We start from the raw sequence: 14,793 nt of genomic DNA, 5'->3' as shown, positions 1-14,793 counted from the left end.
TTTCCTTGTATTTATGTTGGAGTGGAGTCTGACTTACTGTCCCTGGCAGGCCCCACCTCTCATTGCAAGCCAAGCAGAGTTATACTCAGGGGAAAATTCAATCAATGAGGTGATTTGTTAAGAGGGCTGTTCAAGTTAAACTCCATGTTTGTTGTGGAGGGAAAGTGTTAGTTAGTGTGGAATACAGAGTGCAGGGAGAAACCAGATGGGAAAAGGAAAAGATGTACGAGTTAACAGATGAAGAAAGGTGTTGCAGTTCAATTAAAGGCCTCTCTCAATACATTCTGTTAGAGCAGCAGGAAGGCAATTAAAGTGTGCTATTAGAAAAACAACATATCCTCAAACAGGGAAAGACTGGCTGGTTTTATATACAGAACAAGACAATCCTGGGAAGCTTCAACACATAGAATATAAATAAACTTTGTGCTCTATCTCGGTGTTTTTACATTTACAGCAACCTTTTCTAACATATCTTGCACATTAGGCACAAAGTTTGATTGATTCTTCCTAGTATGTTCTGTTTTATCCCTCTTCCTTTCAAGATAATAGCTTTAACATGGACCCAGAACTGCATTATACCTTCTTTAAACATGGCGGTAATCTTCTGTCTCCTGCTCTTATTGAATTAGGGTGTGGGTGCATGAGGGATGGAGGGACGAGGGTGGGTGGAGATAAGGGGGGCCTAGCTACCTGCCTGCTCCAGCACAGGGAGATGTGATATGCGATGGCAGCGATGCAGATATTGGGTGCAGGATGGATCAGACAATGTGGTGGGAAAAGTAAAGTCAAATTAACCTCTGGGAGGACCTGAAGGCACATTTTTGGAGTAGGTGCAGAGTGGAAGCGGGCGGATGGAGAGGAGAGCGCTGGCAGCAGCGGGGAGCATCTTCACCTCTTTGAGGGGAATAAGGCGATGGAGAATGCTGCTTATTCTATTTCCTGCCGCAACAAGCCTGCAGGCTATTTCACTTATCATGCTCTCATGCTCCTGCAGTGGCCAGGTTGCATTTCTTCCATCAGGTATCCTCAGATGGGAGGAGGATTGTTGCTCTAATACATCTCATGAAAAAAAAGTCAGCTCAGTTTTTCATCTTTCCTCTCTATCTGTCCCAAACATGGTTTCCAATCTAGCCATTTCTCCTTCCCTCTTCCTTAAGCCTCCTTTTTAGATGAATATCCCAAAAATCAAATAAGTCTAGATGTCTGGATCTTTTTTCTGAAATTGATTGCTGACATTTTAAGGGAATAACTATTTACCTGCCGATGTTATGAGCAAGGAGCAGATAGCATCAGAATTCTGTTTTCTTCCTCTTTGTATGATATAAACACAATCCTCTGTGCTTCTCACTGGCAGGGATATCACTGAATAAGTCATGTTCAGGGATATAAACATTCCCGGGTAAGGTGAGGCGAATCAAAACAGCTTTAGAGAGAGGCGAGGAGTTCATTTTGAAATGCCACTTCAATTGGATAGTTTGACCTTCATGTATGGAGAGGAAAAAACAAACCACAAGCGCTTATATAAGCCCGACATTTCCCTGATAATTCACTTATTTTCTCCTTTTTCCCTCTCCTGCCTTCATAAGAGAGAAAGCAGTCAAGACTCATTTTACAGCATGTCCAAACTTTGTGAGAAATCCTTGTTGCTGATTCCATTGATCTGAGCTGGGCTGAGTTGAATCTGAGATGGGCTGACAGTGTTTGTGTAGTCAGAGGGAAGTGGAGAGATTTCCAGGACTCGCTTTCAAACAAAAGCAGACAGAATGTTGGCCTGGGATCCAACACGGTGATCCTGAAACAGACACCTTGCCTTTACAACTGAGCCAACTTCCAATAAAAGAAGATGTTTTTGTTTTACTTTTTGCTGAGATAAAAACTTCTCGGGACTAAAAGTAAAAGAGATAAAAAGTGGAGAAAGTACAAGATCGCAAAGACAGTTACACTGTAAGAAAAATGTCCTCAATTCCACTGCTGACCCTGTGCAATATAGAGGTTAAGGGAAAGTTCTGGAAAACTTTTACACTATATTATTCAGTAATGCAGATGTTATCAGCCTCATGTTTTCATAAGCAGGGTTGAATGCCAAGCTCACAAAAGACACTGTGGAGGGTGTTTTCAGGTTCTGTGGAAGTATTTACCTTGAAGGGTAAAAATTGTTGTTTTATTTATGTTGTTTCTCCTTTTCTTTAGTCCACTCCTCAGGAGGCATTAGGGAACTGAGAGGGTAAGGACATCTATACTAGAAATGATGAAGAGAAATGGCATTCATACTGGCGTACATTGAAAGAAGCTGAAATATGATATAGCCAGCAATGTTAAAGTAAAGTGAAATGCAGAAATATTACTGGCAAATATCTCAACTTGATAAAAACAAAGTAGTCTGAAACAAAGATTTAGCTATCAGAATAAAAAACTCTCTGGATATGTATGTTTGATTCACTTTTCTTTTACTACTGTTTACTGGCCTGCCTAAATGACTAAAGGATTAGTTCCTCATTTATTTGAGTGGGATTGTTTAAGGTGAAAATATATAATAAATGTATCAGCCATGGTGGGTGGTGGTCAACTCTGCCCCTTTAGGCAGGAACTGAGGAAATATGAAAGACCATTTCTGCGGGACATCACACCAGCTGTTCTGCTCGTACCTGCCCCAACCTGGATGACAAAAAGATGTTACTGTGTCACTTTCTAGGTACCAGTTAAGAATGAATACTCTAATAGTAATAATTGTGTATACAGCACCTTTAAAGAACAGGTGTTTACAAAGAGCTTCAACTGACAAAGCAAAGGTAAGGTCTCTGAACCAAAAAGGGTCAGTACATACATGCTTTGTTTAATACTGAGAATCTGCTTTTGTCTGGCCACTCTGCCATAAAGCCAAAATCAGGGTTGCAGTGATTTTTGCCCTTCTGGAACTTTGTCCCATCTCCACACAGTATCTCTGCAGCTCTTGGAAGAGTCCTGGTTGTGCCAAACTTTTTCTATTTGGGTACTATAGAGGTCATTGTGATCTTGGGAAAATTTAATTTCAACTTAGTTTTTTGTAGCTCAGAGACAATCCTGTTTCTGAGCTCTGTCAGCAGTTCCTCTGACCTCCTGGTTTGGTTTTTGCTCTGATATGCATTGTATGCTGTGAGGCCTTCTATAGAGAGGTGTTTGCCTTCAAATCATGTCACATTAATTTGTTCTCCCACAAGTGGACTCCAATCAAGCTGTAAAAACATCTCAGCAAAGACTGAGAGAATTGGGAGGAACCTGATATTAATTTCGAATGTTTTCAATATTCATGTAAATGGGATATTTCAGTTTTTGTTTTTCATACAATTTGCAAAAATCATCGAATTCTATTTTCACTTTCTCATGATGGGCTACTGAGTGTAGATTAATACACGCACACACATACACTGTATTGCTGACAGTATTCACTCTCCCATCCAAATAATTGAAATCAGGTGTTCCAATCACTTCCATGGCCACAGGTGTATAAAATCAAGCACCTAGGCATGCAGACTGTTTCTACAATCATTCAGGAAAGAATGGGTCGCTCTCAGGAGCTCAGTGAATTCCAGCGTAGTAGTCTGATAGGATGCCACCTGTGCAACAAGTCCCATCATGAAATTTCCTCGCTCCTAAATATTCCACAGTCAACTGTCAGTGGTATTATAACAAAGTGGAATTGATTGGCCACGACAGCAACTCAGCCACTAAGTGGTAGGCCACGCAAAATGATGGAGCATCAGCGGATGCTGAGGCGCATAGTGCACAGAGGTCTTCAACTTTCTGCAGAGTCAATCGCTACAGACCTCCAAACTTCATGTGGCCTTCAGATTAGCTCAAGAACAGTGAGTAGAGAGCTTCATGGAATGGGTTTCCATGGCCGAGCAGCTGTACATCACCAAGTGCAATGCAAAGCGTCAGATGCAGTGGTGTAAAGCACACCACCACTGGACTCTAGAGCAGTGGAGACACGTTCTCTGGAACTTCGTTCCTGTGAAAGGAACTCTGAATGCTTCAGCATACCAACAGATTTTGAAATATTCCATGCTCCCAACTTTGTGGGAACAGTTTGAGGATGGCCCCTTCCTGTTCCAGCATGGCTGTGCACCAGTGCACAAAGCAAGGTCCATAAAGACATGGATGAGAGAGTCTGGTGTGGATGAACTTGACTGACCTGCACAGAGTCCTGACTGCAACCAGATAGAACACCTTTGGGATGAATTAGAGCAGAGACTGAGAGCCAGGCTTTCTTGTCCAGCACCAGTGTGTGACCTCACAAATGCGCTTCTGGAAGAATGGTCAAAAATTCCCATAAACACACTCCTAATCCTTGTGGAAAGCCTTCCCAGCAGAGTTGAAGCTGTTATAGCTGCAAATGGTGGACTGATGTCATATTAAACCCTGTGAATTAAGAATGGGATGTTACTTAAGTTCATATGCAAGTTGAGGAAGGTGAGCGAATACTTTTGGCAATATAGTGTTTAAACACATGTACATATACATAAATACATCTTTATAAAGAGGATGACATTATATTAGTAGAGATAAAACAAAAATGAGAAGATAAAGCATATAAGTAAGAGACATACAAATAATTAACTCAGACTCAGATCATTTGGAAGATTCACTTACATTTGTGTGAAGTAGGCTGATTCTCTGATGTTACTTCCTGTTACTTTTTTCTGAAATAATTTTAAACATTATCAACTAAAATCCATAGTTGCCTAATGTCAACAATGGTTTTACTGCTGTTTTCCAATTGTGAGTGGCGTCAAAGTAGCCACAAAGTAAGCTTAAAACAATGCCAAGGTAAATTTATGATGCATAGGGAAAGGCTCAGCACTTCACTTCTCTGTCTGTTTTAGCACTATTCCTCTGCAGCACAGTCTGAGTCTTCTGGATCCCCTGTGGCTAAAACACCTACTATTAAGAAGTACCTCATAAAACACCACTTTGAAAAACATGGACTTTTTTTTATTCATTCAAAGCCTTTTTCAAAAGGATGTTAAGGCATCCCCCTTTTCATGCAAAACAAGGAAAAAGAACAAGCACAAAATCAGTCACAAAGCAACAGAACAATAGAAATCAAGTTAAACTGTTAAAGTTTGAAACACAGTATGTAGAAATTAAAGTCCTTTATCAGCAATAGTTAGACTGACTAAAACTATCCTTTTAAGTGACACACTCTGCAGATATTAACTAAATGAACATTTAATTCCCTCTATTTTTGTAGAAGGCACATACAAAGTGTCAGATGAGTTATTCTAGAATTTACCTGTCAGGCTGAGTGATCCCCTCCTCATCCCTATTGTTTTTTCTAGAAAATACTTTACTACCAAGCACAAAATGATTACCTCATCTCCATTAAGCTAACACAAGCAGTCATCACAGACTCCCTTTAATTATAGTTTGGTGCTTTCTACCCCTATAAAGATTACAATGCTAATCCTTTCTTGTGTTTTTGTGTCTCCCAGTTGCGAGCCCATGCTGTGGACATGAATGGGAACCAGGTAGAGAACCCCATCGACCTGTACATCTTTGTCATCGACATGAACGACAACAGACCGGAGTTCAAAAACCAGGTCTACAACGGCTCTGTGGACGAAGGCTCTAAACCAGGTAATAAAGATGGATGGATAGATGATAGAAGAAGTGAAGTATAAAGCAGGAGCGATTACAGGAAAGACTTATTTATTTGGAAAGCATTGAGGAAACTTGTGGAGAGGTGAGGGGTTTCAAAGCTGGTAGATGGAAGCAGATCGACTAGTATATCCAGAGAGATTGGTGTCGTTTAGAAATATGACCACACCAGTGAATCTTTGACGTTATGGAGAATTTTCCATTCCCCTTGATTTAGCAGACAGACGGAGAATCCGTCTCCCACGGCGGCTCTTCATTTAGCCGCCTGCAGCAGTGACCATAAACCAAAGAGGGTGCTCAGGCTGGAGAGGAGATTGGGGATTAAATGTACCACGCTGTAGCACCACTGGGTCATTTTATGTCTAACCTCAGAGTGGAAGAAACATAGAGATGGGCTCTCTGTGTGAATGTGAGCGTGAGCCCAATGAGCCTTATTTTATCGCTCCAGAGGTGATCTGAAGAGGTTTCCAGGTGCTTATACCCTCTCCCTTTCTCTCATTTGCCTTTCTTATTCTTTCTTTCTCTTCCCCCTCTGCCTTTTTCCCCAGTCTTGCCCCACGCAGCAGTCCCAGTGGCATGCGTGACATTCAGCTGAACAATAATAATAAAAAAGCGAGTTTTAGAATTTAGAGCTCCAGTGGTTTCAATAGAAGGCCAATTACAGACTTGAATTAGTTTGCAAATTAAAGAGTCATTATGGGGGCCTAATCCTGTCAGGCACAGCTTAGGACGCCCGTACAAAGGGTCCACATTAAACCCCCAAAGAGTGCAGCTTAATGAAATTACCCCAGCGATGTGACACATTGTGATTCTTCATCTCATTCTCTCTATCCCTCCATCTTTGGAGAAAAAAAAGAGATGTGTGGAGGACTGATAGTCACTCCGCTTGGAATCAAACCAAATATGGAGTCTGTCCTCTATTTCTCTTTTCCTCTACCTCCCTCTGTTCCTGCCGGCTTTTTCTCTCGTCTCGCTGAGAGGCCTTTAGAGTGCTCCCTCTGGCCGAGTCATTGACAAATGTTGCTTTGAAATGTAATGAAGTTTGAAATGGGAGCTGCGGTTACAATTATCCTCGGACAGGGGCTGTCACTGGCATGATATCACTATCTCTGGCAATTAGAGTTCAGCTGTGAGAGAGGTTCAGCAAGAGGGAGAGAAGGAGAGAGAGAGATGGAGTGATTGGGTGACAGGCAGTGATCCCATAGAGTTATGAGTATGTGGCGGCAGCAAACAAGTGGTGCATTCATGGATGGATGGTGCTGTATTCTCTCCAGCATGTCTGTGCCAACTTGTGATTAGTCTGAGTGAATATTATCTACAAACCAGGTTTACAACAATTTATGATTTATATATGCAAGGGTTATCAAACATCTAAATGGTTTATTAGCTTATCATTATGTAATATTAATACATGGTAATTAGTATATGAATAATGGAATAAAGGCTAAGGCTGTCAACAGTTTCTTCTTCTACAATGACCAAAAACCTTGCATTTTAGTAAGTGAAAAAAAGGAATAGTTGAAATTATATTGCAATCTCCAAAACATCCAGTAAATGCAAAATAAAGTGCAGTCATCTGGGTATAAAAAATGATGAAAATTTTGAGCGTGTTTCCAGAAGTTTGGTCACAGTGAATGTCATAGAAGTCTATTAGCAGTTTTAGTTGTATTATAACTTCTGAAATAACTTGAATTTATTATTAAAATGCATTTTCTATGGTTTGCCAAGATGAATAGGACTTTGTATTTCCGAATTTTGAACTCTTTTTTTAAAGAGACACAACAGAACAAGAAAAAAGGTCTAATTTATGACCCAAAATACCTCTCTTTTTTCCAGAATTTTTTTTTCCCAGAAATCTCTTAAGAATTCTCTCGGGGTCATGGTTTGGTGCATGTAGTCACATGACAAACACATCTGAATTCTTTCACACTTTATGGTCTGAATGTAGAAAAACAGCGGTCATAGATGGTATTATTATCCGCCAGTCTAGGGGGCAGTAATGCTCCTAACTGTTTGCTAACTGCTGTTAAATAACCAACAAAGAAGAGGAAGTGAGCAGGCTTGACAGAACACATGAAGAGGACAAGTTAATACGGGTGTAGTAGCAGGGGAGTGGCAAGACCACCAGCTTCTTCCTCTCACTAACTTCTTCGCTGTGTTTTTGAAAGGCATCTGGATGTAAAACCCACCAACAGTTTAAAACCAGCGTGTGTCGTATGTTTTAGTGTCGTCGTTATCATTAAATGTGGTGGTGTGAAACATTACTACAAGACAAAACACACATCTGTGCAACTAATGTACCATATGATGACACAGAAAATAAACTAAAAGTTTTAATTATGTACTGTATGTTCATACTTAAAGCCAATTGAATGTTTTAATAAAACAGATGAATCATCAGGCTGCAGCAAAGCCTTAGAAAATAAACCCTCATTCCTATCATTTTTAGATGACTTTCCATGTTGCTTGTTGGAGTGAAAGGCAAACTGCTGTGAGCAAAGTTTACTCTTGACCTTCTTTTCATCATTTTGAAATGAATTTGTTACCATACTGCTGACTGTTTTGACATGGTGTCAACTAAAGGTGGAACAGGCTTGGAAAAAAATAGCAACTCCACTAAGCATCAGTCATTCTCATTTTCTTTTTAATGATTAAATATTAACTTAATAATAGCATTCATTTTTTTAAACAACTATATAAAAAGGAATATTAATAATAGAGAAAAATGTTATTTATAAAGTACAGGTTCTGTATGAGTAAGAGTATGGAGAGAAAAGACTAACAGACACCAGTCCAGTGTACACTTCATTTTTTTCTATAGTGATGGTAAAGCACATCAACATCATCGTCCTCAAGCAAGCAAATACGATCTGTGCATATTTAGATGTATTTACTATTCATAGCCTGTTTACAATGTCAGGATTCAAAACTTTGAAAACAAAATCAGTCACAATTTGTTTCAAGGTTGTGATTTTAGTCTCATGCTTGCTTTAACCCCCACACAATAATTCATAAAACAAATACTGTACAGTGTATTAAATAGACATACATCACAAAACACACATAAGCTGATGAACTGAATCATACTAACTTACTTTTAATCAACTTTAATGAAATGTTTGGCTTTACGGATGTATGTGTTGACAGATCTTTTGCTCTGCAGGAACGTTTGTGATGCATCTTTCTGCGTTTGATGCTGATGACAACACCACCGCTAACGGGATGGTGCGGTATCGAATCCTGTCCCAGACCCCACACAGCCCAATCCCCAACATGTTCACCATCAACAGTGAGACCGGAGATATCGTGACTGTGGCACCTGGGCTTGATCGAGAGGTTGGTATTCACTTATCCACATCATTAACAGGGGCTTTTTAACCTCTTGAGACCTGAGCTTCAGTTTGGGATGCAAGTTTTGCATTGAGATCAGCAAAAGTTATGAATTGCTTGGGAAAAAAAATTACCTTTATGAAATCCAGTCTTATTTCCTAAAATTTCAAAGAAATTACCTGAAATGTGATGAACATCATTAAACTTATTTATAAAGCAATCCAAAATAAGAATGTTTTAAATAATTTTTTTCATAAAATCCAAACATTACAAGAAAAATGTCAATTCCTAAAAATCTTGACATAAAAAAATTCCTTATCAATTCCCCCAAAATTTCCCAGATACATTCCCAAAAATTACTTGAAATTTCCAAGAAAACTTTTGAAAATTTCATAGGACATCGCCAACAAAATTCCCAAACAAATTCTCCAAAATTTACAAATTAGTTTCCCAAATTTTCTTGAAAAAACACTGAAAAATATCAACACAAATTAACTCAAAAGATTCACATCAAATTCCCCCAAATCCCAAATACATTTCCCAAATTTCCATGAAAATGTCTGGAAAAAACATTTTAACAGTTCCCTACAATTTATGAATACATTCCCAAAAATTAACAGAAATTTTAATGAAAATAACTGAAAATTTCAAATGATATCACCACCCAAATTTTCAAATGAATTCCTAAAAACATAGAAATAAATTTCCCACATTTTCTTGAAAATACATAAAACTTTTAAAGAAAATTTGTTACTCCAAAAATTCACGTCAGATTCCCAAAAATTCCAAATACACTTCCTAAATTTCCATGAAATGCCTGAACATATCTCCCAAACTTCCTTGAACATTCTTTCAAATTTCATAGCAATTTCTCTCCCAAAATTTTCATCAAATTCCCAAAACATTACACCCCCCCCCCCCCCCCCCCCCAAAAAATCCACGAAATTTCCATGAAAATTCTTGAAAATTTCAAAGGATATCTCCACCAAAAAAAAAAAAAAACATATATATATATACACATTGCTTAACAAATTTATTAGACCACCTGTCATATTTGTCTCAAAGACCACCCAGCATCATGAAGTGCCTTAATGTGGACTCTTTCATTTCCAGTGAGCTCTTCACGTTTTACCATTTTGAACAGGAATGAGGAATTTCAAACTGAATTCACCTTTTTATACCCAAATTTGAGCCGGCTCACTGGGCTTCTCTGAGAAGTCAGAAATTAATCAAGCATAACATTCAACCACTAAAATGAATTTTTCTGTTCAGGAATGCAAGTAAATAACTAGAATTTAACATATTAATCAAGAAATAATAATGTGCTTTACTATTTTTTCAGTTTTTTTGTAACTCAGTAAATTTGAAAATTCATGGATAACAATAATAATTATATTTTAGCATTAAAAATATCATTTGGGTTAAAGAGCTTCTACATATTGGTGTATTAACCATTGCAGAAAGATAAAAAATGATTTTTGGTAATTACCAATGCTGTTAATTTAGGGCAGCATTGGCATAAACCTTACTTTGGTTAGGGTTAGGGTGGTCTAATAAATTTGTTAAGCTATATATATATATATATATATATCCAAAAAAATTTCAAATCCAATTCAGTCCAAAAATTCAAAGGCCGTTCAACAAAATACCAAATACATTTCCCAAATTTCCATGAAAATGCCTGAAAGTATCCAAACAAATTTAAAATTTACGTTCGAATTTCCCAAATCACAAAGAAAAATACCTAGAAACTTATCAAGTTTCCCCCAGAATGTCCAATGAAACTTTACAAAATATACAACCATATCCCCAAGATTTCCATGGTAATACTTAAACACTTCCAAGCAATTTCTCTCAAAATTTCAAACAAATGACTTAAATTTTAATGGATATTCTTGACAATTATTTCAGAAAATCTCATAGCAGAAATTATTACCATGTTGTTGGAGAGCCATATTGTCCTCAAATGTACATGCAAGGTCTTAGGAGGCTCAAGAGACAAAATAAAGCCAAATGAAAACAACCCAATTGGGGATTTTGAAAGCTTTTGCCCTATATTGAGTGTCCAAACAGCCTGAAAAGCTGGCCTCATGATGATACACCTTTATCTTTGTTTAGAGATCACACTTCTTAACTGCATTGTTTACTCTGATGACACCCTGAGATGCGACTTACAAATGCTTTCTAGCCATTTGTCGCCCCACACACATCGACTCATCTTTTATTTTTTTTTACAGTAAATTGCCTTCTTCTGCGGTCACCTTGTTTATGGAGCTATAAAAGTTGTGACAAGATCCAAATGTGTTTATTCTCACGACATGGATGTGCCAGTGACAACTCTGCAAAGAAATCTCTGAGACAGATCATCCTCCCAAACTGTCACCAGTGACAGACCTATTAACAACACATCACGCTGCAGTGGGCTGCTCACGTTGTGCTGTGTGTGACCGTGAGTGTGTGTAGGTGTTTGTGTGGTAAAGAAAGAGAGGAAATGTCGGAGATAGAATGCCCTTGACACCTGTCAGACAAACACAAAAGCCCATATAATCACATCTACACTCGATAAAACACAGGCAATTGAGGGGAAGAAAGGAAAACTGAAGGGAGTGATAGAACAAAAACAGAGCAGGGCAGAGGGAGTACTACAATGAGTTTGGAGGAAGTGAGTGTGAATTTGGCACTGAGGATAGGGTGATGGAGGCAGACAGGAAGGATGAGACGCTCAGGTGCCAAAGGAAGAGGGAAAGAGAGAGAGAAGATGAGGGGAACAGTGGGTAAAAAGCTGCTTATTTATACTCTGTTTTTCTCTGTCTACTGCTAATCCAGCCAGTCACCTGTTATATATGATTAAACCCCCACGCCCATTTTGCACACACTCACACAAATACATAAGTTTGTGTTCTTACACTTATAAGGATGAGGAGTTTTTTTCATAACCCAAATAAATTTAAGGTAGCATTGCTGAGATCAGAAACATAATTTTCAGACAAAACTGAAACATTCTGCTGAAGCAAAGGCAGAGACGAGGAAATGTGTTAAATAAATCTGGAACCAGACACCATTTATATGTTTCTACACAGTGACATTGTGTTTGTGGATGAAGCCCAACTGAGGAGATGAAATTCACATGAAAAAATTATGACCATCTGAAAGCTATTTTAGTAGAAAACAAGTTGTCTTAAATGAGCTCATCTCTAGCCCTAGGCTAAGGTTGCATGACTTTTATCCATTGTCAGGTCAGTGGGTGTAATATCCTACCAAACAGCCAAAACTACAATGAGCTGACATTTTCATACCTTGGAGAGAAGCATGGCAAATTAGAGGTATACAAAAATCTTGGCACATGTAAGTCTGTACACTCTTGCATGTCTAGATTCAATGTATTGCTGAGCTTCCATGCAGCTACACAAGATGTGGTCTATTTAAACAAGTCTAGACAAGGCAGTCATGGCCATAAACCTGTCTCCTATTTTGGAGGATATGGCTATAACGTCAATAATGATGGTTGCAATATGTGAAGGATAAGCAGTAACAGCCATCATTGATAGAAAACACAGCAATGCAATATAAGCATGAGCAGCAAGGATTAAAAATAAAATAGAGAGAGATGTTATTAATTATAGCAGTTAAAGAAGCATTACTTGTAGATTCAATATAGCTGTCCTAGTAATGATAAAAGAAGTTAGGATGAAGCATTCATAGACTGGTGCATTCACAGCAGCAAGCCTTCAATGTCTATGATAACAGCCATGCAAAATGATCATATGATTACAAGCATTAGCAAAAATAATGTGAATGGATAGAAAAATGTATAGAGTAGATGAAGGTGATAATAGCAATGCAAGTTCGATAATTTGCAGTAATAAGAATAAGAATAACTTCTGCTGTAAATTGAACGATCAGGAGTGCTGTTACCCTGAGGTAGCTGTATTTGCTGACTGATGTCCAGCAGTCTCTCGTCAGTATAATAAATGTAGCTCTGGCCAGCTGCTCCACTTCAGTTGCCTATTAAGCTGTCATACAGTTTATGGATTCTTGTGACAGTAGTTCTCGTAGGTGTTCTGTGGTACGGGTCATCCCAGGTGACCTGGATGATGTCTTGAAGCCCCTTGTCACCAACGATGTCAATGGTCTGTAGTCTCTGGCGACCCATTAGCGATTGCATTAATCAGCTTAGATGTTGTCATTTTGGGGACAAATCCAGGTCTTCTGGCCTGCGCCGGTGTCGCTTGGCATTACGGCTTGATCCTGTGTTGTTGTTAGCATCTTTGCTACCATTAGCAAAGATGCGTTTTTTCCCAGAGGTGGAACTTAAGACTTGTGCTTCAGAAAAAAGACAGTTCATCACCGCAGTATGTACACACAACTTTTGTTTCATCCAGACTTCCGTTAGGCAGCTTTTTAAATCGAAATTTGCCGTGAAGCAGACCTGGGTCTGTCTCCTCACTCAGCACTGCTGGTTGAGTTTGACCCGCCTTTAACCTTTTCACCCGAGGAACATAAACATCTGCGCAGGAGGACTACAGGAGTAAGTTGTGGTCAAACTTAGACATATGATTAAATTGTGTTATTATTTTTTTAACACGTTAAGCTTTCCATATCAGTCACAAGCGTTAACACGTTCATATTAACAGGCCTAGTCAAAACATAAATGTTTTTCTTACATCTTTGTCATCTTTCACTGATTCATGTCATCACCATCAATGCAGCTGTGCATTTAAGCTATATGGTCAGCTAATGGAGGAGACAGGAGCGCTTAAAGGCTGAAATTTCAGTGTGGAAAAATAGGAATGATAGATATAATAATTTCCAAAATTTATACCATGACTTGATCTAACAAAACTGGAGTTTATAGCCTTTCAAAATGAGATTTATGTTCTCCTTTTCCATGTTTATCTGCTTGCAACATCGTGTAACCAGCTGTCTCCAACTTAACAAGCTGAAGTGCAGGCAACTGCATCAGACAGCCTGATTAGAGCTGCAAACTGCTGAAACTCTTGCCAGTGACATTCTAAAACTGTCTCGTTATGTCAAAAAATGTTGGTTTAACCTGGGCTTAAGCCTATAGCAGCATGGCTAAGGGGTCCAGGCCTGAGCCAGCCCTAACTATAAGTAAAGAAGAAAGTGTTAAGCCTCTATTAAAGGTAGAGAGTGTGTCTCCTGAACCCTGACTGATAAATGATTCCAAAGGAGAGGACCCTGATAACTGAAGATCTGCCTCCCATACTACTTTTATAGACAGAGGGTACCACCAGTGGGCGATTACTGCAAGAACTGTTGTTCCATTACATATACACATCCATAAATGTTTTTGATTTGTTTTTAAGCACCAGTATGCAGCACAAATATTGCTCATCTTTTTTTTTAGTTCTTATTCTGACATTCAGTGGCACAGCTGTGCCATAGCTGTGACATAATTGTGACATCTACTATCTCTAGCGATCATTTTTTAACAAACAAATGTCTCAGCCAAGTATGTTTAATCACGCCTCAGCCTAACCAAAGAAGGGTTGTTTATTTAACTAAATTTAACTGCATATAAAGTTTTGACACAAACAGCTTTCCATTAAAGAAATGAATGCCAAAAATGTTCTCACTTTCAAAATGTCATCATTGCCGGGGCATAGAACCAAAAATAGTGCTTACAAAGACATATGTATCAGAGTGAAAAGAAAAACACACACAGAGTTTTCTCTTTGGTCTCACATACATTTTTACATAAATGTAATGAATGTTTGCACACTAGAAACAGATTCTGATGGAAACAAGCTCAAACTTCTATTTCCTGTATCTTTTTTCTAGAAAGCAGAAAAAGGCGTCAAACCA

The 14,793-nt window shown here is 38.6% G+C and overlaps 1 protein-coding gene across 3 annotated transcripts in view; it reads left to right on the top strand.

Annotated features, from left to right (window-relative positions):
- Positions 1-14,793, top strand: part of LOC121517208 (cadherin-4-like) — a 353,586-nt gene that overhangs the window by 294,539 nt on the left and 44,254 nt on the right. For all 3 annotated transcript variants that reach the window (XM_041798801.1, XM_041798800.1, XM_041798799.1), the window contains 2 exons: positions 5,472-5,616; positions 8,801-8,973. In XM_041798801.1, the coding sequence (XP_041654735.1) occupies positions 5,472-5,616; positions 8,801-8,973 (318 nt within the window). The remainder of the gene's footprint in view (positions 1-5,471; positions 5,617-8,800; positions 8,974-14,793) is intronic.

The sequence above is a fragment of the Cheilinus undulatus genome, linkage group 11 (assembly GCF_018320785.1).
Source record: "Cheilinus undulatus linkage group 11, ASM1832078v1, whole genome shotgun sequence".
Classification (NCBI taxonomy): domain Eukaryota; kingdom Metazoa; phylum Chordata; class Actinopteri; order Labriformes; family Labridae; genus Cheilinus; species Cheilinus undulatus.
Note: the sequence above shows the minus strand (reverse complement) of the source record. Positions and strands in the feature narration are given on the sequence as shown.